Here is a 24,426-nt window from a genome sequence, read left to right as displayed (position 1 = left end):
GCAAACCGAATGGCATTGATACATAACAATAAGTCCCCACCGGAGTGGTAAAAGAAGTTTTTTCTTCATCCTCTATGGCCATGCGGATTTGGTGATAACCAGAGTTTGCATCTAAAAAACATAAAAGATCGCATCCCGCGGTTGCATCTACAATCTGATCTATGCGGGGTAAAGGAAAAGGATCTTTTGGGCAAGCCTTGTTTAGGTCGGTGTAGTCGACGCAAATGCGGAGCTTGCCATTGGTCTTCGGGACGATGACTGGGTTTGCCAGCCACTCGGGGTGGAGGACTTCTCGGATGAAGCCGGTGTCAAGGAGCTTGCTTACTTACTCCCGGATGAACTCCTGGCGCTCAGGCGCCTGCCGCTGGACTTTTAGCCTCACCGGCCGTGCGTCAGGGCGCACAGCCAGGTGGTGCTCGATCACCTCCCTAGGGATCCCGGGCATATCGGACGGCTGCCATGCAAACATGTCGACGTTAGCCCGGAGGAAGGCGACGAGGGCGCTTTCCTATTTGCCGCCCAGGTCACCGCCGATTCGGAGGACTTGGGAAGCGTCTTCGCCCACCACGACCTCCTTCGTAGGAACGGAGGTGTCAGCAGCGAGTCGGGGTTTGTCTAAAGAGGGTCCCGGGCCCCCTGGATGACCTTCGACCTCGGCCCGAGCTGAGACCAAGGCCGAGTATAACCGTGAGATAAGCATAGTGGGTGACCACCATGAACCGAGCGAGCGCCGGGCGCCCTAGGATGGCGTTGTAGGGGAGGGGAAGTTCCACGACGTCGAAGATGATGTTCTCCGTTCGGAAGTTATCCCAGCTCCCAAATGTCACGGGCAGCTCGACCTGCCCGAGAGGCAGGGAGTGCCTGGGCGTCACCCCGTAAAAGGGGAGCGATGGCTTTAGGCGTCTAGAAGGCACCTGCAGCTTCTCGAAGGCCTCCCGGGAAAGGAGGTTTAGGCCTGCACCCCCATCGATCAGCACTCTGCTGACCTTTACGTTGCAGATGGTGGGGGACACTACCAAGGGTAGTCGCCCCACGCCTGTAGTACTGGCGGGGTGGTCGGCCAGGCTGAACGTGATTGGGGAGTCCGACCACTTCAGGGGCCTTGCGGCCTCTTCGCTCGGGGTCGCCGAGCACACCTCACGCCATATGGTCTTGACGCTGCGGCAGGAGGAGGGCGTGTACGTGCCTCCATCGATAAAGGCGACGGTGTGCTCAGGCTCCTGGAAGCTAAGCTCTTGGTTGCCGGGGGCGGCTCTGTCGTCACCACCCCTGCGGGGCTCCTCGCGGTCCCTCTGGCGCTGCTCGACGAGACCTTTGACCGTGCGGCACTCCGTGAGGTCATGCCACTTGGTCTGGTGGATCTGGCACACTTCCCCAGCTCAGGCCTCGCAGGAGCGGGGGCCCTTGCGGGAGCAGGAGCCCTCTGGGGAGCCGGGGCCCTCGGAGGGGCTCGGGCTGGAGCCCTCGCCGGCGTGCTGGCGGGCGGTCGGGTTCCTGGGCCGGCCCATGGGTGAGGCCTTGGGCCAGCTCGACGGGGACAACCTCGTTACTCCTTCTTTTTTTCTTTTCCCGCTTGTCGGAGCGGGAAGGACCTGGTTGATCAGCGGCGGGATGCTTGGGGTGCGGAACATGCCACGCCCGAAACTCCGCCGCCTTGGCGCACTTGTCGGCCAGCGCGAAGAGTTCCGCGGTGGTTTCGACTTCGTGCATGCCCAGCTTCTCGAGCATCCGCTCGTCGCAGACACCCTACCGGAACACAACAATGATAGCGTGGGGGGTTATCCGCGGGATGGTGTTGCGGACCTGGCTGCAACGCTGTATGAAGCGCCACAGCGTCTCCCCCTCCTGCTGTTTGACGGCATGGAGGTCGCACTCCAGGCCAGGGCGTGTGAACGTGCCCTGAAAGTTTGCCACAAACTGGTGGCAGAGATCATCCCAGGAGCCGATGGATCCCGGGGGTAAGTTCATAAGCCAAGAGCGGGCAGAGCCCCTCAAGGAAACATAGAAATAATTGGCCATCACCTTTTCACTGCCGCCAGCCGCTTGGACAGCAGTGGTGTAGATTTGGAGGAACTCGACGGGGTCGATGGACCCGTCGTACTTCTCAGGCAGTTCTGGCTGGAACTTGGTGGGCCATTTGACCCGGCGGAGCTCGCTAGTGAAGGCGCGGCAGCCTGTGCCGTACCCTGCTGCGTGGGCAGTGCCCTTAGGCGGTGAACTCCGATGAGACAGGGAGCCCCAGCGGTCATGGGTCGGTATGGAGGAGGCCTGGTCCTCAACCTCGGCCTCACGCTGGGATTCCCACTGGCGCTCGAGGGTAACACACGCGTCTTCGACGGCCCTCCGCTCGTTGAGGTGAAAGCGGAGGTCCTGAGCTCCGGTAGTGGCCAGGCGGGCGGCACTCCGCTTGGAGGCCCCCCGGCCAGTTCGACCGCCACCTGATGATGGGCCGGTCTTGGCTGCACCGCGGTGGGAGGTAGCCCGGGAACTCTCGACCAGCACCTGACGGTGAGCCGTGCCCACCAGAGCGGCCACCTCCTGAGGAGAGCTTGCAACGCACTCCCAGGACTGGCCTCGCCGAAGGCGAGCCTACGCCGTAACGGCGCCCGGCACTGTCCAGACGTGGATCTGGCGGTATGAGTTTCTGCCGCCTGTTGAGGGTTAGGCGACACGCAAGAGACGACGGCGGTGGCCCTGCTGGGCCCAGCGCCATGGTCCCCATGAGAGGGGAGCACCGTGGACACAAACCGTGGCTGCTGCTGAGCGGCAGCGATTGGGGCCTCCTGTGAGAGGGGCTTCATTTCCTCACTGGAGCTGGAGCTGGTGCGTCGGAGACGATGGCCACCTGCTATTTTTTTCGCAGAAAAAAACAAACAAATTCATAGATACAACCCCCCTACCTGGCGAGCCAGCTGTCGGAGCGTGAACTCCTATCGCAGGGATCCGGGGGGACCCCTTTTTGAGATTCGGCTAGGGGGATGATTCTGAATATGTTTGCGGGAGAAATAAATGGGTGTAAATGCGATGGCAGGTGGGGTGGAATGATCGAACGCAGAATGAAGTAAATGCACTGGAGGGATTTAGACAGGTTCGGGCCGCACTGAGCGTAATACCCTACTCCTATGTGGATGCTATAAATGTCCTGAGAATGTCTGTCCGGAATGTTGCTAGTTACAAGAGTGTTTGTCTATCCTAGAGCTTTGGGCTCCTTGTTCTTCGGTGGTCTCAGCTTCCGTGCTTGTACTGAGAGTCCTCTGAAATCCTCTCTCTGTCCCCTGTGCCCGCCGGCTCTCTTAAATACCCGTCGGCGGTAGCGTGCGCCGAAAGGGAGGGCACTAGTTCCAAGGCACCATAAATGGAAAAGCGGACATTATGAGCTGCTGCGCGAAGTGACCGGGGGGTTGAAAATGCGCCCCCCTGCTCGGTCTCGGTCGTCATGATGGCGCTGGCAACGAGCGCCGTGGAGAGGGCCCACCGAGCAGCCTCAGAGCAGCCCGACGTGCCCGCCACAGTAGGGCGGCAGGCGGAGCGCCTCGGGCCTCGCGATGTTATCCCGAGGCGTGCCGGATGACATGGGATGGGACCCGTGCATTAAATGTCCCCACGCCCTTCTGGCAGGATGTGGCAGGGACTGACACCGAGCGTGACAGGAGCAGTTGGAAGTGACAAGCCACGCGTCCTCTTAAATGCGGCATCGGGCCTTTCACAGGCTGGCACCTCACCGCTGGACCCCTGTGGGGGCCACCAACGAAGGTCTTCTTGGGCCGTCGGGGAACCGAGTGCTCGGGGGTCACTGTTCGCATCCCTGAGCACTCTCTCCCGGAAACACCCTTTCTTGACCTTCGAGGAACCGAGTGCTCGGGGGCCACTGTTCACGGCCCCGAGCACTCTCTCCCGGAATTGACTGTTCGGATCCTCGGGGAACGAAGTGCTCGGGGGCCGTTGTTCGCAGCCCCGAGCACTTTCTCCCGGAACTGCCTTCCTTGGGTCCTCGGGGTACTCAGGTGCTCGGGGGCCACTGTTCACAGCCCCGAGCACACCCTTCCCGGTACTCAGCTCTTCTGGTCATCGGGGGACTCTGGTGCTCGGGGGCCACTGTTCATTACCTCGAGCACTCCCTTCCCGACACTTGGTCTTCGCGGATCATCGGGGAACTTGGGCGCCCGGGGACCACCGTTCATGGCCCCGAGCGCCCTCTCCCGGGACTTAGTCTTCTCGTGCTTCGGGGAGGTCATCCCTGCGGGAGGTCACCACGTGGCAATCTGCTGATCTGTCCTCAGAACTCGGGGACCCCTGGTTCCTGATTCACCTACAGTGTGTGGTCATGGCTTATTCTAAACAGCTCCGTCGTTGTCCATACATTGTTCGAGATGAGAAGTAACAACACATGGGCTTTGTACTCATGCAAGGCATTGGAGGAGAACTTTGATATGGGGGTCTACGTAAACATAGTGCCACGACTAGTGCAAGGTGATGCAGTGACTAGCGTGCAAGGATCAAGTTAGCAGGTGATGCATGAAGAGGAGGGAGGGCATGTTTAGGAGGACAGTGCCGGTACAGAGGGAGCTGGAGTGGACCATTTTGAGGTAGATGCATGATGCAAGGATGATGAAGCCCGTGGTAGTGGGGATGAAGAAGCTGCTAACAACGATGACCGATATCAGTGATCCAATACTTTTGTAATGCTGGGCTATTGAATTGTGCCATCGTTGATTATAACACATTATCTAACTGAGGATACCAGAATAGCGACATCCAGGTTGGACAATAATTTTGTAACAAATGGGGAGGTCATCCACTTTATTAGCAACTATGTTGTAATGGTCATTCCACTTTCCTTTTGGCGAGATGGCCGTAACATTGAGGGACATGTCCATGCTGACCGGGCTGCCAATCAGGGGCGCCCCGTTAATAGTTTCGCGACCAGCAAAGGAGCAGTGGAAGGGTTACATTGAGGGCAAGTACTTATTTGTTATGTAATACACTTCAAACGTTGTAGCGTTATTCATGCTTCATTGGCCCTTTGCATCTTGTAGGTTTGGTGGGCAATATGATATGAAGGATGTTGAGATCTCTATGTCCTGCATTTATGGGCTGCCACAGCTCACTCCATACCCACTGGATGTGAACGAGGCTACAATTATGTAGCACTATGAGGTTTACTTGTATGTCCTACAGGGAGGCATTATGTTATGCAACACTGTAGGTGATTATATCGTCTCTCATATTGTATGGTTAGCGAGTTAGCTCACGTCACGTCCTTATGAGCTGACATCTTACAATTGAGGATCTGCTATGTTGGTTGCAACCTACAGAGGATTGTGTGTTGCAACCCAGCGGTCAAAGAAGAATGGATTTGTTACAGGTTATCTACACCTCTTACAGCTATGGAGATGAGAGTATCTCCCAGTTTCTCGACCTTGGGTGCTCAAGAGCTACTATCTAGTCCCCATCTTTGATGGCAATGCAGATGACAAGAGGCGTACGAATGGGTATCGATGGATTCATGCCAGGCTGAGATGGAGCCAGCAGCAAGACTATGGTAGCTACTCCTGGGTAATCAGTGATCTGGACGTCCTCAACGTTGATCTCGTGGAGTGTGATCCATGGTGTATGACACGAGTGGTCGAAATTGTAACTGGAGGGCTCAACGCATCATCTTGTTGGCATGACTCAGACTTATGGATGACCAAATGCTTCGTATTGTACATAAGTAATGTGAAAGTATATTCTCCTAAGCATGTATAGAGGCAATTCAGGTATCGATAGGGGGTGTCACTACTTCCCCCACGAGACTCCGGATGGGCGCATGAGTAAGTGTGTTATTGTAGATAGCATTAGTACCGTAGAAGCGCGCAGGGGGGTGGAGGCATGCAGGATTGGGCATCCGTGAATGCCGAGCACATACAGAGGTGGACGGAGTCAGCTACAGTGGATGTCGTTGTTCCTGCTGCACAATACGATGACGCCACATACAAGGAGTAGCTATCGTGGTACCATCTGTGCACGTGTGCCACCTTACTTGATGGACTTATAGAGCCGGCTCCCAGACCATTCCCCAGGATCATGCCTGCCTTTTTCATATTGTGGTAAGTGATGTTGTACTTATAATTATTTTTATTGGTTAAATATTTGTATTACTGACATGGCCCTCATCTTATACAGACCAAAGATGCATATGAGATGAATACGTAGGTGGAGCAAGCTTGTGGGGAAGCAAGTGGGTCATCAATGTGGAGGGATCAGAACCCTCTCCGGGACTACATGAGGATGAGAGGGTATCACTTCCTATCTGCTATACGTGGTCCAGGTGGTTGTGCCCCGCGTTGGAGGGGGTATGACCTACCAGCCATGGACTTGTCCCTTGCCTCCCATAGCAGGCGCTCGTCCAGTACTCGTGACAAACCCATTCAGGCACACTCGCGAGAGGCACGTCCAGCTTCGGAGCATCATGTGTCATGTTCCAGTGCTGAGGACAAGGAGTGCATGTAGGCTCCTGAGCTCGAGCAGTGTACATTGGATTCATAGGCCGCACAGTGGACACAACCTCCTCAGACTATGATGACACATCAGCCTGCAGCACCGACTCATCACAGAGACATCATTGACTGCATGCAATAGATTCTTGACTAGAGCAGTACGCATGATTTTGACTAGGCTACTGCAATGCAGGTCGCAAGCTTCTTCACCGATCTCCTCAGCGGACAGTACCCCCAATATCCCGATGCACCTGGGGGTTCACAGTGGTACCAGCAGGGTGAGCCTTCGGCATACCGAACTCCGTCAGAGCACATTCTAGGGGCGTCCATACTTCCGCATGAGGATCCTTCATTATGGTACATGCACGACCAAGTTAGCATGTATGTATACACGTTCAGTGGGGGTCCCACATGGGAGGACGATGATGATGACGGGCAAGGGCACACAAGGCAGGGGCCAACGTAGGCCGCTGGGATGATGGCCACATAGCTGCTAGATGCTTACACTCCTGGGAATTGTGTGCAGCATCGTCATCGTGGAGTAGCCAATGTAGTTGTTTGGTGCACTTGTACTTGTTCATGACATATGTACTATTCACTTTAATATAGTAGTCATCCTATTATGTCTTATTCACTGTATTGTTAATGTAATTACTTTTAATTTATTTAATATTTGTCAAATAATTATGGCACATAACTTTATTTATTAGTTATTTCTTAAGCATTGTTACATATTAATTATGATATTTAATACTAGTTTAATGTTTGTTAAATAATCAGGGATTTGTGCTATTATGCAGAGCCAGAACATTGCAGTTAAGGATCAATAAATCTATGGCCGGATCTTCTAGTTCAGGCTTTCCATAGACACCTACAATGATCGATATAACACTTAATGCCTCATTGCAGGTTATACGTGGAGGGGAAGATGATCCCTTAAAGGAGAACAACCTAATCCAAGCCGTGTCCAAATTGTATGCAAGACCCTTCTATTTTGCGTTAACCGCTCTGCTCCAACATGTAACCACCGATGACCTTAGGGCCCTATTGCACGAGCAGCATCAACGGTATCTCAGGGTGTGCGAACTAGCCTACCATCTTCTATGCTAGGTTTCTCTAGGGGAGAAGAAGAATAGCGATGTTGCCTGACCGGTATGCATCCCACATTCAGGTTTGTCATTTTCTATTTGATCACTCTACTTATGTTTTTTTCCATTGATTTGAACGCTCCTCTTTTGCGTTAGGCATTCCCGGACGACACAGAGTTGATCAACAAAGAAATCCAAACTTCTTGGTGATGTATATGCTCTTCGGTAGGAGTGTAATGCCTAGTTTGTGTAGAAGACGATGAAGATCAGCGAACCTAAGGGGTATAGGCTCACCCTCTACTATTCAAGCAGAAAATGACGAGGACGATGAGGATGATGATTTCATGCCACCAATGCCTCGATGTTGCAACAGCAATACAGGAGAAGGTTCAAGGAACACTACAAGAGGACGTTCACGCACCACATCGAGATGGCGTACAACTAACAACGAAATAGGACGTGCTCGTACCATGATCGCTCAAGATGAAGAGGACAATTTCATGCCACAACGACCTCTCCCTTCGAGGCCTCCATCTCTAGAGGACACTGATGACCCTAAAGATGATGGTGGATTTGCTATTACCCATCCTTCATTACGTGAAAAAAAGTCATTAGTGACAGATGATAACAGGCATTAGTGACGTTTTCTGTAACCATCACTCTTATCGCGTCACTAATGATAAGTCATTAGTGATGGGTGATGACCCCTCACTATCGAAGTCATTAATGATGGATCATAACTGTGACCAGTCACTAATGTCAATCATTAGTGATGAGTCATAACCGTGACCCATCGCTAATGTTCAGTCATTAGTGACTGGTCATAATCGTGACCCATCACTATTAACTTATCATTAGTGACGGGTTGTAATCTTGACCTGTCACTAATGACTGATGAACATTTTTCGTAGTTTTTGGACACAAAAAGTCAAAAATATATATTTTTTTTACCTGAGCCATCCTAACGCAGGCCCATCCCATATGCCTCACAAGCCACACTTTTTTTCACATTGTTTTCAAGTTTGCGTTCCATGAGAATTGAATCCACGACCTCCTCCTTGCGCGTGTAGCCACCTTACCACCTCTCCTATCACGTAGTTGTGATAGAAACCTGATTTTTATTCTTTTAACCTTCTTTTCCAAAGGTCATTAGTAATGTGTCATAACCATGACTCATCACTAATGACTAATTTTGCCAAAATTCGTATTCTATGCTGCTGAGGTGAGAAAAAATAAGAGAAAATAAAATAAAATAAAATATTTACGAATACCGTCAATAGTGAATGGAGTTGGTCATTAGTGGCGGATTACAAGTTGACCTGTCACTAATGACTAGCCTAGGACGACTCGTTGCTGAAGACCTAGTTATTAGTAGCGGGTCACAACTTGACCTATCACTAATGACTGGTCTAGGACAACCCATCACTGATGATCTTATCATTAGTGATGGGTCAAAACTTGACCCGTCACTAATGACTGGCCTAGGATGACCCGTCACTGATGAACTATTCATTAGTGACGGGTCATAACTTGACCCATCACTATTATCATCAGTGATGAGTTATGTTACAACCCGCCACTAATGACCACTCATTAGTAACGGGTCTATATATGGTCCCGATCAGAAGACACATTAGTGACGTGTCCTTATTGGACCCGTCAATAATAGGATATTAGTGATGCATGTTGAGCAGCTGTAACTAATGTGGTATCTCCTTTGCTGGTTTCTTACATAGTGCTTACAACTTTTCATCACCACTTTGGAGACGACAACCATCTTACCCTGACAGCATTGACTGGCACAACGAGCATTCTTCCACTATTTTGCATCAGCACTTTCCACCACCATCCTGAGCTGATTTAGGTATTCTCCATATTCTCTGAGTTAGTACACATTATGTAGCAATACTAACTTGTTTATGCACGCTGTGATGCAGGTATTTTCCGCATTGAGACTACCACACAGGTTTGCCACAATGATCATCCTCCGGTGGAGGAGGAGGCGGCCATCCAAGCATCAGCACGCAGGCCAAAGCGTGCCAGAGGCAGTTCAAAATAGGGGTCAGGGTACGGGCCAAGGGTCAAGTGTAGTCTCTTTTACTTGTATGCTTAGGCAATGTATTTTGTTTAGACTATTACAGTACTATTTATTTTGTGTACCTTTCTATTACATTAGTTCAGTTCGATAGTATATGTTTAGTATCTTATATTACTATACTATGTTATGAACTATTCATGATATTCATGTCTAATATATGTGATGGTTAGTATATTATATTAACGTACTATCCAAGCATACTTCTTTCCAACATGTGAAAAGCATCACTTAGTCACTTTCGAACATATCTGCATGTTGTCCTATCACGCAATAAATCATTGGCCTGCAGCTTTCCACATCAAAACTTTTCACGCATGAATATAACATTATATGACATGGTACAATTTATTCAATTACGAACAACATGGTACAATGAAATATTACATTAGGCTAAGGCAGTACATCGAGATACATTGCTTCTAGTCATATAGAACTAACAACACACGTAGTATACGACGCATGAATGCCTTTCATGAAATACATTGGCAGTAACAAACTCAATGGTCTGCACTTGTTGAACCACCGTTCCCACGAGATGACTTTTCTTTCTTTGCCTGACACCTCGCAAAGTCCTTGTCCATTTTCTTCAACCTCTCCTTCGTCTCCTCCACTTGTCGCTTCATCTCGAGGTCTTCTGTCACACCCTGATTTTCAAATTTTGCAATTCTCTAAAATTTTCCTAGATTTAATTTGAGTTTAAACAAATAGCATAGGATAAAACCTAATTTCTAAATTTAAATTCAAATTTGAATTAGGATTATTAATTGTTTGAATGCATTCATGCTGGAGTTAGGCAATTAGGTTTTTGTTTGAATTGTTTGCTTGAGAATAGATTTAGCATTGTTTAGAGAAAGAATAGAAAATAGTTTTGGAAAAAGAGAAAGAAATAAAAAAGAAAAGAAAAGATTAGAACTCCCTACCAGGCCTCCCTTCTCTCCCTCTCATCCCTTCGGCCCAGCCCCAGCCAGCCTATTTCCTTCGGCCCGTTTCCCTCTTCCGGCCTGCCCAGCCCGCCTCTCCTGCTTCCCTCCCGCGTGGGCCGTGCCCCTGCTCCGGCCCAGCGCCCCGCGCCTGTGCGCCCGAGCCAGCCCAGCATCATGCTGCCACCCGCCGCTGAAGATGCCCCGCGCTAACCCGCCATCGCCCGAGTCGCTGCCATGTGGGCCCAAGCCTTCGTCGTCTTCTTCCTAGACTCCCAGCCGAGTCCGAGACCGCAGCGCCGCCGCCCTCTTCCTTGTCGTTCGCGCCCCGGACTCCTTGGATCTCCGCCTATAAATAGCGCCCGACGCCCCTCCGTCCCATCTCGCCAAAAGCCGTTGCCTCCCGTGCCCTTTTTCGCCGAATCGCCGAGCTGCGCTGCCGCCCGCCATTGCTCTCGGCCGAGCTCGCCGTCCGCCGTTGCCGCCGCCTCTTTGCCGCTTCTCAGAGCATCGTTGTGACCGCATGCTTTCGTAGAGTCTCCCTCGCCGCTCGTCGTCGCCTTTCCGCCCCCGGAGCACCGGCCCCGACGAAGAGCCGAGCGTCGCCGACGTCTACCCCGCCGCCGCACACCACCCGAGCCGCGCCGTAGTCGGTACGTGACTAAAACGGAATCCCCGTGCTCCCTTCTCTCTCTGCCGCCGCTCGCCGTCGAGGACCGACGCCGGCGACGAGGTCTGCGTCGATCTCCAGCGAGATCGCCGCCGTGATCCCCTCGGCTCAGCCGTGTTCATCCTCTCAGCCGCCCGATCCATCCTGAGCCGTCCGATCTAGTCCGAACGGCCGAGATTAGATCGCACCTATACCTCTTTAGTAGCCAGTAGCGAGTTGCCACGTGTCGTCTCTTTAAACACAGTCAGCACCTTAGCCATGTCACCTTGCCACATCAGTGCCACATGTACGCCACATCAGCCATTATGCCCAGTCATCTACCCAATCAGCAATTCAAGCTTTTCCAGTACAAAGATAATTCCAAAAATTCCAGATAATTCCTTTAATTGGTAATTTTGCAGAAAGACCCCTAGATTTTTCTGTAATTACCTAAAAGCCCCTGTCTTTTTACAGTTTAGTCCATGAACTTTTTAATAATTACAAATAGGTCCCTCTATTTTTACAAAAGGTCCCTATACTTTTCCATAATTACAATTAAGTCCTTTTCTTAATTAAAATGAACCCTAATCTTGTTTTTAGCATATCTTTTCCGTCGTAACTCCGATTTAAGCGATTCTTGCGCTGATAGATTCGTTTCTCTGAGCTCTATCTTTCAAGATTGGTTTTGTCTTGTTGTTTTTCTTGTTTGTGCCCTATTCCTAGTATGTCTGTTTGTGTGCTTTGCCGGTTATTATGCGATTAGTCGTCAACGCCCCGGATCAGTTTGAAGAATATCAAGACCAGGAGCAAGAATACACTGAGCAGCAGCAAGGAGAAGGCAAGTGTCCTTGATCATATTGAACCTATGTTTTTAAATGTTTTGTTTTACAAAACTGCATGCAGTGTCTGTCAATATGATGGGTAGTCACCTATGTTAGGGTTTTCCCTAGATTTTCCCTTATCATCCCTTGGAACCTAGATGGTTTTTGGTTAGGAGTCTTTTATGGGTAGATTGCTTAGCCATGCTTTTGGGATATTGGGAAGTGTCATATACTTGACTAATGAACATATGCAACAATAGTGGTTAACTGGTTAATGGTCTAGCAACATGGAACCTTAGGCCTTGAGTAAGGTAGTTTTGATGGTTGTCATGGTTATGACGTTGGTTTAGTATTTGCTCAAGTAACCTAAGGAAGGACCGGTTCGTGGAACGACAACCCGAGAAGCTCCGTACAAACACGAGACTGATATGGGAAGGCTTATCCGATTAATTAGGGTTCTTCCAGTGTTGTGTGGGCCAGAGGGGAGGCGTGGATGAGAGAAGGTAATTCTCAGAAACTACATGGCACAAGAGGGGGCTTCTAGGTGGTAGTACCTAGCGGTGAAACCTGGAGTGTTGGTGACACATACTGGGAGGATTCTTTGTAAAGGCTTCGTAGTGATCTCTTGGCAACACACCACTGGCGTGTGTATAGTGCTTGGCCGGTATTGCAACATGGAGACTTTAGTCATCTGCTTGCAGGTGATGAAATCACGACTCGTGGGAAAGTTGTACAACCTCTGCAGAGTGTAAAACTGTTATAACAGCTGTGCTCACGGATATGAGAGACTTGGATCCTCACATGATTAGATGGTGGTATGGTTTGGTTTTGGTACAGAGAGTACTAGATGGTGTGGTTTTGGTCTTAGTACAGGGAGTACTAGACGGTTGTGGTATGCAGGGTGGGGAACCTTGTATGCTAGATGATGGATTGTTGGGTTACATTCATTTAATACTTGTCTAATGCTTTTGAGTCTAAATATGTTTTCATTACTCGCATTTACACAAATAATACCTTGTGTCAGCCTATCCTTGATATAAGCCTGCATGTCATTATTTTCCCACACTTGCTGAGTACATTATGTGTTCACCCTTGCTTTCTCCTACCAAAAACATGTGCTTCTCAGTGGAAGACTTTCAAGATGACGACCTGGTGCTCTAGGAGCGTGTCTTTCAGTCGGTGCCTGTGGAGTGCTTGATCGCCGATGCTTTCGTTCCGCTGCCGTCGTTTAACAGTTATAGATTGGTTAGTTGAGTTGTTTAGGTGAAGACTTTGTGTAAGAGTTTGACGATTATAAGTAAAAGTATTGCTTTTGTTACTTCACCTATGACGTCCTTATGTGTGTTAAACTTCCTGGGCACACATAAGCCGCACTTGGTTTTGACCGTTAAAACCGGGTGTGACATCTTCCATGTCCCATTTCCTCAACAGGTTCACCCTTTCCTTGTCCTAGGCTTTGATGTCGAAGTCGATCCACATTATGAAGTCACAAAGCCTAATGGATGATTGTACGTGCGATTTAGTTACTATCCAGATCAAAAGTTGATGAATCATGCGAAATATGACATAAATTGAATACCCCATGACACACGGACGAAGGATCAAAGGTTGAACACCGGAAGAATCTTCTCCCATAGGTTTCGAGCTCATGGGATACATTCATTTCGCATGTAGTACCGCACTTGCACAATGACGGTTGTATAGAAAACGTATGCATATTAGAGCTTTGCCATCTCTTTACTTCGTCTTGTGTTTGGGGAAGCGATAACCTACGTAATTTAGCGCTGCCTTTTATAGTTGTTCATTGCATCACTTGCAAACACACACTACTGCAACCACACCCTGTTGCCAAAATAGTATCTCTATCATGAGTCAAGCTTTAGACATAAAGTGATCAAACAACTCAGATTTAAGCATGAAATGACAACACCTTCCTACCAACACATCATCTCTGTTGTGACTCACACTTTAGACATGAAGTGACCACACGATAGAGCTTTAAGCATGACAGGACAATACATTGTGAGATCATGTGATGAAAAATTGGTGTGATTGATGAAATTAGCAGAGCAAAGTGATTTAGCATAATAACATTTGGTTGATGCTCATGAGTTGCTAAGATATGCTTGATAGCATAGTTGGTTTGATGCACTATCATTAGTTGGTTATGCTTATGTTAGCGTGTTGGTTTTGCTTAGAGTTTGCGTGGTGTTGCGTGAACTTATCTTGAGTCAAGTCGAGAAGGACTTGTGCTCGTACTTGATTACTATTTGATTCATGTGCAGGTGTTGCTCGAAGGCGAACGTGGTCGATGATGGATCGATGAACTAAGTTCAGGGAGGAACTGAGGTTCGGTGACTAGGTTCAGGAGGAACTGAGGTTGTGGTGATCGAGCTGAGAAAACAATGCATATGGAGACAAGGCTTCATGATGGACACAAAAGGTGATCTGATCGTGAGAAGATGTGAAGACTAAGTCGTGTTCAAGTTGGAGCAGGCACGAGAGAGTCATATGGTGGCTGGATTTGAGACAAAAGTTAGTGTCAGAGACGGACTCTGAGTTGGTTACGTATATGCATGTATGCATGGGAGATGTGCATGTATGGTTACGTAAGAGTTGTTGGCTAATTAGATTAATTAGCGGAAGTTGTTTGTTCTCTTGTGATTAGAGGATGATACAGACCAGATTGAACACGACATGGAGTTGTAGTTTGATTCAGTCACGTTTGTGTGTGTGGCTACCCTATAAATAGAGAAGTTTGTTGTATAGGGTAGAAAAGCGCAGAACGCAGCAGAGAGATAGAGAAAATCGAAAGAGAGCTATTTGGGGGTTCGTGGAAATCCTTGTTGGATGCTTTGGAGAGGCATATTGTAAAATCATCTATGCAATGAAAATCAAGTTTTGTAAGTTGATGAGTTGCTAATTTGGAATTTTCTATCAGTTCTATATTCTACATGTTCGGTTTTGGTTTTCAATTAATTTCATGTTTCTATGAAGTTTCATATTTGTTTAATCCATCCAAAACCTTGCTAGAATATCTAGTGTTTGATCTGAGAAAATTTTGAGTGGCTTTGGTTGATGTCGAGTAGCTTTTAATTAACTCGACTAGGTTTTGATCTACTTGATACTTGTTGACATAGTCTGCTTCAACCAGGAATACCTTTTGATCCACATATCCGATTTACTCGATATTTGTTGGGTTAGTTTCATATTTGAATCTAGTTTCTGTTGACCAAATTTGAGGACAATCCTACCAGCAAATCTTTCTATACATCATTTTTATAGAGCTTGTGCAATTTGTTTCGAGTGGAATACCGAGTTTAAATCGAGTTTCAATTTGGGTGAGTTAATCTTTGAATTTGGTTTCCGCAATCATTCATCCCCCCTCTGATTGAGTATTTTGTGCATATTCGATCCTACACACATCTATTGTGAATTAGGCTTTAGATACGAAGTGACCACACGATAGAGCTTTCAACATGAAATGACAACACATGTCCTGACTTAGGCTTTAGACACGAAATGACCACATGACAGAGCATTAATCATAAATTAAATGACAACACCTCTATCCTGACTCAGCTGTTAGACAAGAAGTGACCACACAACAAAGCTTCAAGCATTACATGATAACACCTCTGTCATGAATCAGGCTTTAGACATGAAGTGACAATATGACTCAACTTAACCATAAAATGACAAAACTTTTGTACGGGCTCAGGCTTTAGACACGAAGTGACCACATGACAGAGCTTTAATAATAAATTAAATGACAGCACCTCTATCCTGAATCAGCCTTCCATGCAGGGGCAACAATAAATCCTTGCTAAACTTTTGCAGAATGAAATGACCACACCAAGCAACAACTTTCACAAAAAATCTATGCCAAGCATTGATGCCACATCTTTTTCAACTTCACAGGGAATCTCATGCTCTAGTCCGTACCTATGCCTTGCTCCCAGCCCATGCACCAGCCCCCCAACCACCATAAATAACCACACCCTCAACTATAGATAGATCACTCATTCCTCAGCTCTCTCAATTGCAATGTCTTCCTCAGCTTCACCAAGCCTACCAAAGAAATATTGAGAGATTTTCACCCCCTAGGGGGTTGAACCACCGATGTGTTTATGTGGTAACCCGTGTAGGCTTCGCGAGTCCCAGGACATCTCCTACACCTATGGCATACGCTTCTTTATGTGTGCCAACTACCAGTATGACAAGCCTCAACACAGACCGTATGAGTACCCACCGGTATAGCGACATAGATCACTCATGTGGCACTTTCTATATGATTTCATGCACTGTCTTACTAATCACCCCTCTTATTTCATTTGTCCAGTCTCCTCCACCTATCTATGACTTCATGGAATGGCTGGACATAGTGCCAAATGAGCACAAGAAGCGGTGTGTGCAGTGGAGGAGGTGATAAGGGCATGGCTCCCTCGGATACACACAAGGTGAATTCGCCCCTTATTATTTATATTTTCTTTGTAAAAGAATAGAGTACTATTAAGCTTTGTGTTATTTTTAGGAATATGGGAAAAGCATCACAACCCCTCCTGGACGTCATCACTCCTCGAAGGCCAAGTCTACTCGGACTCAAGGCTGAGCTCTGGTCGTGGTCGAAGTCGTGGTCATGGTCGAAGTTGTGGTTATGGTCAAAGTCGAGTTCCAGAACAGCATGTCAGTAAAAACGAGCAATCTTAGACATTCTGGAAAGCTTACGACGAGCCCTTTCCAATGGATATGAGCTCGACCAAATATTCCTTATAGTTTAGTCAGAGTCAAAGGAATAAGGTGCCGCATCACTGTTTTGAACCCTACCGGGTTTTGTAATTGTGTCGGAGTCGGAGTCCAGGTTGTGCACGCCTCTTTCCACGGTTGCACAACCCTAGGTTGACCCCCTCATGTTCCCCTATATATACACAGTAGCCGTCATAGTTTAGTCTTGGGTTTAGCTTATATTATTCTGTTTAATACAATTTCACCATTTATCGGTTTGATGAACCCCAAACTCGAGTGTTTCATTGGTAATTAGCAATATTCAGATTGCATCTACCTATTCTTGCTTGTGTTCTCGATTCGATTGCAGGAAAAGCCTTCTTGGCGAGATCAACCGCGTCTTGGTACGGTTGATAACCACGGAGTAGTGGAAAGTGGTTGCGAGGGTTCTCGATCTGTTCTGGTTGGAGCCTTTGGATCATCAACATCAAAACTCCACCAATCGACTTATCATTGGGAGAGGATTTGAATTCAGGGGATTTGAATCCAATTTGATTTGAGCGGAGGGAAACTAAGAGTAGATTTGAAATTGAAAGACATTCAATTTCGAATCTCCACAAAAAGAACCATAAAAACTATAAACCAATACACCTGAACCAATTTGATACAGGGATTATTTTGGAATACCTATTCAATTTAATATATTTAATATATATGAATATATACATACCGGTATATACATTCATATACATACTTCCTTGATTTTAGTTAGCCTAATTAATCATAAATTTTTTTAATTTGGAGTGAATTTCATAATTGACTAATATGCTAAACTCAAGATGTTACAATTGAGGCGCCGATAGCATCGAAGTAGAGGATGTAGTCTCATGGGTACAAGCCTTCTTTTCTCGGTGAGCCATCTGCCCAGACAACAAACTTGGGGACAGATCGAGAGGAGAAAAACGAAGGATCGGCAGCAGGGGACCGACTATGGCAGTGGAGGGCGTGGAGTAGGAGCAAGGAGGAAAGAGGGTGGAGGGGATCGGCGGTGGCAGTGGGACCAGGCTGACCGAAAAATGGTGGTGGCTTTACCATGGTACAGTGTTGTAAAAGAAACGAAGGTTAACATAAGGGACAAAAAAACAATGAGCTGCACAACTGATCCATGTAGGCACAATGGATCACCCATAGGATGGGAAAACATGTACTGTTGATACCGCTCCGCTCCCAATGCTATATTGAACGGTATCGGAGGAATTGGATATTGAGCTAGGGTTGTATTTTCCATAAGATACTGTTATCTTCTCTCTTTTCTTTAGTTGCCTGACACATCAGCAAGAAATCCTATATGGCACTTTACTTATATGCATGATACTTGCACTGAGAGTAGTCTAAATGTTGATGCACACAGTGCTTCTATTAACAGAAAGTTTATCTCAACACATTTTTCGATTGCAGTGATAAATAAATGGCCAAAATTCTGTTGTCTGCAGGTTCATACATACAGCGACATGGCATGGACTGATCATGTGAATCGACGGAGGTCACACGCACCCAGCTGGTTTTTCAGCGTCACGCATGGCCATGGACGTGAACTTGAACTGCGCTGCATGCGGCGCTTTTGGGTCGGAGCGAGCACGACGCAGACCGCTGCCATTTGTCCGGGTTAACTGCGTGATGGAGACCTCGAGAGGTCGTATATATCGATCGATAGATCTTGACAATATGATTTCTCTTTCACGACATATATGATTTCTCTTTCACGCGTTATCGCGATCCCTTGTTATTCGCGCGGTGGATACCATTGTGCCACATCTCTCTCTCTCTCTCTCTCTCTCTCTCTCTCTCTCTCTCGTGAGAGTACGTAGATGGGTGCTCATTGATCAAGCAACCTGGAGAGTTAGCAACCACCAAGAAACAGCATATACATTTTCCTGATCGATCGGCTTTCATCATGGATGGTGTAATTTTGGACAAGTCGACACTAAGGTGACTCGCCAAGCCGTCACCGCTGTGAAGAGTCGGCAGCTACCTAGTATGGAACTTCTTTTTTCTCCAGCAACCCAAATGTTTGAGCCGAAAATTCACAGAAGAATATAATCGGCATGCCACCAACTTTTTTTTAGGGAAAAAAACAAAAATGGTCGAACTCTGATGATAGAAATTACCAAAGGATCGGAAAGCTGATCTAGAGTTAAACTCCCATTAAATCGCAATGGAGAAATTGAAGGCTACCTACATGCATGTAGGATAACCATCTAGCTTATAACGATTAGTCTTCCAGGGTGACGCCGAAGAAAAAAGTGTACAGTGCCACGTCTTGTCGATAGAAAAAAGATGCGTTTTCATTTAGGGGTGAAAATGGATGGTAGGAAATTCGAATTATCCGATTCTATATCCGTTAAAATACGAATATGGATATCTGTATTCGTATTCATTTCTGAAATGGATACTAAAATGGATATATCCGAATTCGTTTTCAAGATTCGGATTCAAATGTGGATATCCAAATTCGCGATATATCCGATTCGTATCCGTATCCGCCAACCAGGGAACCAAATTTTGCTAAAGTTTTAGAAATTTCAGATATGAACGAAATTCCAACCCAATCAAATTGGAACAAATTTCAGTCAAATTTCATCAAATTTTAGTTAAATTTGATCAAAATTTTAAATTTCCAACATGAATTTTGAACAAAATTTCTAAAATTCCGGCCCAATCAAATTAGAACAAATTTCAGTCAAATTTTTTCAAAAATTTAAATTTTCGACCTGAATTTTGAAGATCGAGTAGATATCCGAATGCGGATTCGTATTCGAACTATCCGATTCGCATTCATATTCGAGGATATCCAGATCCGTATTCACATTCAGATTAAAATATGGTAAATCATACTATCCGAATTCGATCCCATTCATATTCGATCTGTTTCCATCCCTATTTCCATTGATGAGAAACTCAACACTGCTGCAGGGTGCAGAGGCAGAGCCAGGCGCTAGCTCTCTGTGCGGCTCACATGGCGGCCACGGCAAACAAGCCACTTTTCGTACGTGCTTTTGGCCGCTCCTGCTCGTACTTGCTCGAGCCCCACGCCGCCGGATCCTCGTGCACAGATACTAGATACTCGTAGTAGAAAGATGCCATCCTCATTTTGCTAGATCATGCATCATGATTGCTATCGTTCTATCGCTTCTGCTTGGCTGCAGTGCAGGAACGAAATTACGTACTCCGGTCCAGTAGGAGCAGCATGCAGCAAACTTTCTGAGGTTTGGTTGGTTCCCCGGATCCCAGATAGCCCATGATAAATACTCCCTCCAGATAAGTGTCAGATTTGGTTTTGGGTTACGTACTATCAATCATTTCAAACTTGGATTACAAATAGTAGTGATTGGAAGTAGTAGGTATTTTGCGTCTTGTTCCTGACTTGCAGTACGATCCATGGATGCTGGAGCATAACCCCGCACGATGGCACACACAATCGAGAGGGATCGCTTCATGCTCGAGGGTACAGGATGATCAGATTCCGTATTTGACGGACGTGAACAAAGAACGAAGGAAAGATTCTCCAATGCTACTCGCGCATATAGGATGGCAAGTAAATTAAATAGAGAAAACAAAGGTACTCGTATGTTAGGTACATGCAAATGGAATACAAGATATAATTCTTCAAGATGCAAATGGAATACAAGATATAAAACTTCAAGGACCAAAGACACTAGGCAATGCACAAAAGCGAGGATGAAAGTTCGAGCAGAGCAGGTCACCACATGTTTCTCTCCTTTTCGGAGTCATGTTTCAGTTAATTTGCTAATACTAAGAATCCTAACAGTGATTCTCTAAAAAAGTGGACTGAAGAATCCTAATAGTGATTTGCAATGATATCCAATCCATCTTTGATTAAAAAAAGTTCGTTAAAAATAGTCGGTTCTCCTTCTAGTTTTCACTGAGAAATGGAACAGCCCAAGTTCTTTGGTAGCAGAACACATTTGGGCCCATTGAGATCTGCCAGTTTGCCCTGCCGCTGGGAAAGTTCAGTACCAGCCGCGTGTGCGTTGCTGCAGACTGGGGTTCAGTGTTAGCTGAGCACTCGTATCCAACTTCTTTTTGACATCCTGAATCTGATTTCACGTGTCAATTTTTTTTTACCAAATCAAACACATAAATACAAGTCGGATTCTAATATCTATGTCCATGACTATGCAACACTGCTAGGGTTGCGATGTGACAGGTGAGATGGCTACAGTAACAGTGTCAACAGCAGAAAGGCGGCAAAGCTAGCCAGCGAATCATCAGGTCATGGTCGGCCCAATTTTCTCGAACACTCGAGACGAGAAACCAAAAGAAAGACGAGAGATAGCGAGTGATCGAACCGACTCCATTTCACACAACTCCACACTGACGATTCATGCATCCCTGTATTTACATCCGGATTCGCTCCAATACCATGCATTCTGATGGACTGCCTGCGCACGAGCATCGGCGGTGCCGAACACAAGGCCGGCGAGCGCCAGCTACTCCGTGCCGCCCGACGTGCACGCGGGCCTTCGCGGGGGAAGCTGGTGGTACGCGGTCCGCTTCGGAGACGAGGGGGAGAGGCAAGAGAAACAGGCGATGGTCAGAGTCACGGCTCACGGGTGTGTAAAAGGTCGCCAACTTTCGACGGGGAGATGGCGATCGAGGAAGCGTTTTCGTACCTGCAGCTTGGGCTTCAGGGGCTCGGTGGCGGGGCCCTTCGTGCTGCTGTTGCTCGCGCCTTGCTGCAGGACACAGACAGGAGAGAGCTCTGAGCACCGATTTTTACAGTGGTTGAAGGTATTTTTTGGCCGGTTTCTTTCATGCGTTACCTTGCCGAGGACCCAATCGGCGGAGTCGAAGTAGGCACGCTCGTGGTCCTGAAAAACATTTTGCGGCGTAACGATATCAGTTTTTTTTATTTCTTTGTAAACTTGCACCGTGCCCTTCTTTTATGCACATGATGTGAAATCACCGTACCTTGCTGATGAGGGGCTTCTTCGGAGATATCCCTCCGTACTTGTTTTGGAAAGACGCCTGCAAAAGCAAAACAAAATCCATGGATCGCACCGGAATTCAGCTCAGCTCTTGGCGAGTAGATGGTTTCAATTTTACATTTGTGCCAAACCGAAAGCCTACTAGTTTCTACTTCCTTCGTCTTATAAAATAAATGTATATATAGTACTTACTTCGTCTAAAAAATGAAACCAGTGAACAGGACATTCCAATCTTGACATCCACTGGACAACAATTTGATCACGTGCGGAAACGGCAACGCTCTTGATCGCAATAGGAAAAGGGAAAGCCGGCCAACTTGTTTTTTTTTATTGTTTTGCTTTCCTTTCGCCACAACGCTCCCATCCAAGTTGCATCGTCAAGTGCTCCTGTTCCGTCCTTTTTCTTGATAGGATGATGTGTTTGTTGTTCAGGATAATGATGTGCTACCCGCAATCCTATCGTCGCCTGTGATCACCGCTCCGAATTGCCTCCTAGAAGGTTGGATACTGATTGGCCAATAATTCTAAGAGGGGTGATATTTGATCGGCCAATAATTGTACGAAGGATGGTATTTGTAACTTTGCAAAACCTTCTCTTTTAAAATCTGACAAGAAATAAGGACGAAATCACTATCAGATATGTCTAGATTGAGCACAGGTGAATAACATATCTCGACAATCTTAACGCCTTTCACTTCCAAATCGTACTGCTTTGTGCACATGTTTCTTGCTGCGGAAGGTTAGCAGTAAAACGTTCTGAAAACATTTCAAGGCAATATTCAGTCGTAAGCTGTGTTTCCTTCTACGAGCCACAAACTTTGCTTTTGAAACAAAATAAAAATGAACAAGTGGGCTTTATTTCGACTATTCATTCTTTAGTCATGATCAAGTACCATGGCCTATCTTGGTTGCACACTTGCAACATTAAGCATATTAAATCAAGCTATGAAGCTTATTTTAAAGAATTACATGTGACTGAATCAACCCTACAAAATTCAAAATCTAAAGCGATTTATTCTCTGAAAAGCCACCTGCCCTTCTATCCAGGACTCTTTGGTGTGGACCAAAGGTCATGGTCGGCGGCAGCTCAGCTGAAATTTGAGGAACAAATCCAATGAAAATAAATACAATGAATTTTCCAGGTTGACCTGTAAAAGTCTAAGTACCTGGAGGCATCGCTCTTAACTTCGCGGCATATTCCGTTCGAATGGACGGTGTCCTACGTTTGAATTTCGATTACTCTCCCCCCGTGAAAGCAACAAAAACAAGGCCAAATTGGCATCCTCCTCTTTTACTAGCTGGTTTCTATCAGATGGCCTGTGCTCAAATGGCAAGTGATGTTTTGGGTGCTTTTGTTTTTTTTTTCTTCTGTTCATACGAAGGGAAAATCAGGGCGCGGAATGTGCGAATATGAAATTCAAATTTTTGTAACAGGAAACTGTACATCTAAATCAGCGCGCGCCATTTGAGCTGACAGATTATGAATCCTTGTCGGATATTCGTCAATATGTAGCTCTTCTTCGAGACATAACACGTAACTACGTAAGCATGGAAATAAATAGCTAGTGCTACCGGTATGAGCATTTTCTAATTGTAGACTTATGTATTTCAACTTTTTTAGAAAACAAATAACATCCAATTGGTCATTCTTGACCAAAACATGCAGTCGCATACCGAGAAGAGAACTGGAGCTTTTGTCATAATAATCTGAGAACAAGAACTCCTATGTATGGACATGGTAGGGTGATCTTAATTTGTCTCCGAAAGTAAGTAGTAACTGATCATGTTCAAAGGAAAATCGCGAGTTGCAATCAAGAGAAAGTATGGAGGCAGCTAAGGTATATAGACAGATGAGACGAGTACCTCTTCGCTCTGCGGAGCAGCTCGGTTCTCTTCGTTGAAGCTTGCCATCTCCGGTACAGACTCACCACCGTGCAGACTACTCTTCCTCCTCCTAGAAGAAACCGACTGCGCACCTGAATCAGAGAACGATCGAGTGGAGAAGAAGGAGACGAAGGGGCCGGGCAGTGCGTGTTTTTTTCCCTTCAGAGCTGTATCACAACCGACGAGGAGATATATGAGGGGGAAGGGAGGTAGGTGAGGAGGTTCAGAAGGGCGGCACGCCGAAGTCTGAACCGAAGGAGCAGAAAGAGGACAGAGACAGCAACGGAGGAGAGAGAGAGAGATTGATGCAAACCTGGTATATACCTTGTAAAAGCAGGACACTTGTCTGATCTTGTGAAAGAAAACAGCAGACGGACACTGGCCTGAAATTGTGAAAGAAAATCTCGGCCCTTGCAGGGGGAGAAAGAAGAAGAGGGCGTGCTGGTTTGGTCATACCATACACATGGTGGTACGTCACGCGGCGTGCTGTGCAGGTGGCGTGGCGTGGCCTGGAATACGTGCACGATTTTGTCAATGCGACGGGACGACGTGCCTCGAGACGGCAGCGTCGCGACCGACAAGTGGCTCCGGCCGCGGGGGCCGCCCCGGCCGCGTGTCCGGGACCGTGCCAGGAGTTGCGCGCATGCGGGGAGAAAGGAGAAAGAAAGCAAAGGGATATACAACGGCTCGGTTCGGTTTTGGCTCGATCGGCACGCACTTGCCCGACGTCACGACATGGGCTGCGAGATGCTA

The 24,426-nt window shown here is 47.1% G+C and overlaps 1 protein-coding gene across 3 annotated transcripts; it reads right to left on the bottom strand.

Annotated features, from left to right (window-relative positions):
- Nucleotides 1–20,899: 20,899 nt before the first annotated feature.
- LOC133900347 (uncharacterized) lies at nucleotides 20,900–24,156 on the bottom strand. Of its 3 annotated transcripts, XM_062341465.1 has the most exons (6): nucleotides 23,998–24,156; nucleotides 23,653–23,840; nucleotides 21,773–21,829; nucleotides 21,625–21,672; nucleotides 21,475–21,537; nucleotides 20,900–21,354 (listed from the first exon to the last, which is right to left on the bottom strand). In XM_062341465.1, exons 1-6 carry the CDS (start codon nucleotides 24,125–24,127, stop codon nucleotides 21,292–21,294), a joined length of 549 nt encoding a protein of 182 aa, XP_062197449.1. In that variant the 5' UTR covers nucleotides 24,128–24,156; the 3' UTR covers nucleotides 20,900–21,291. The 3 variants fall into 3 exon arrangements, with proteins under 3 accessions (XP_062197449.1, XP_062197430.1, XP_062197441.1); XM_062341446.1 differs by having other exon boundaries at nucleotides 21,475–21,672; XM_062341457.1 differs by lacking the exon at nucleotides 20,900–21,354 and having other exon boundaries at nucleotides 21,361–21,537.
- Between the last annotated feature and the right edge of the window lie 270 nt (nucleotides 24,157–24,426).

Source organism: Phragmites australis, chromosome 2 (assembly GCF_958298935.1).
Source record: "Phragmites australis chromosome 2, lpPhrAust1.1, whole genome shotgun sequence".
NCBI classification, from domain to species: Eukaryota; Viridiplantae; Streptophyta; class Magnoliopsida; order Poales; family Poaceae; genus Phragmites; species Phragmites australis.
This window is presented reverse-complemented; position numbering and strand designations above follow the sequence as displayed.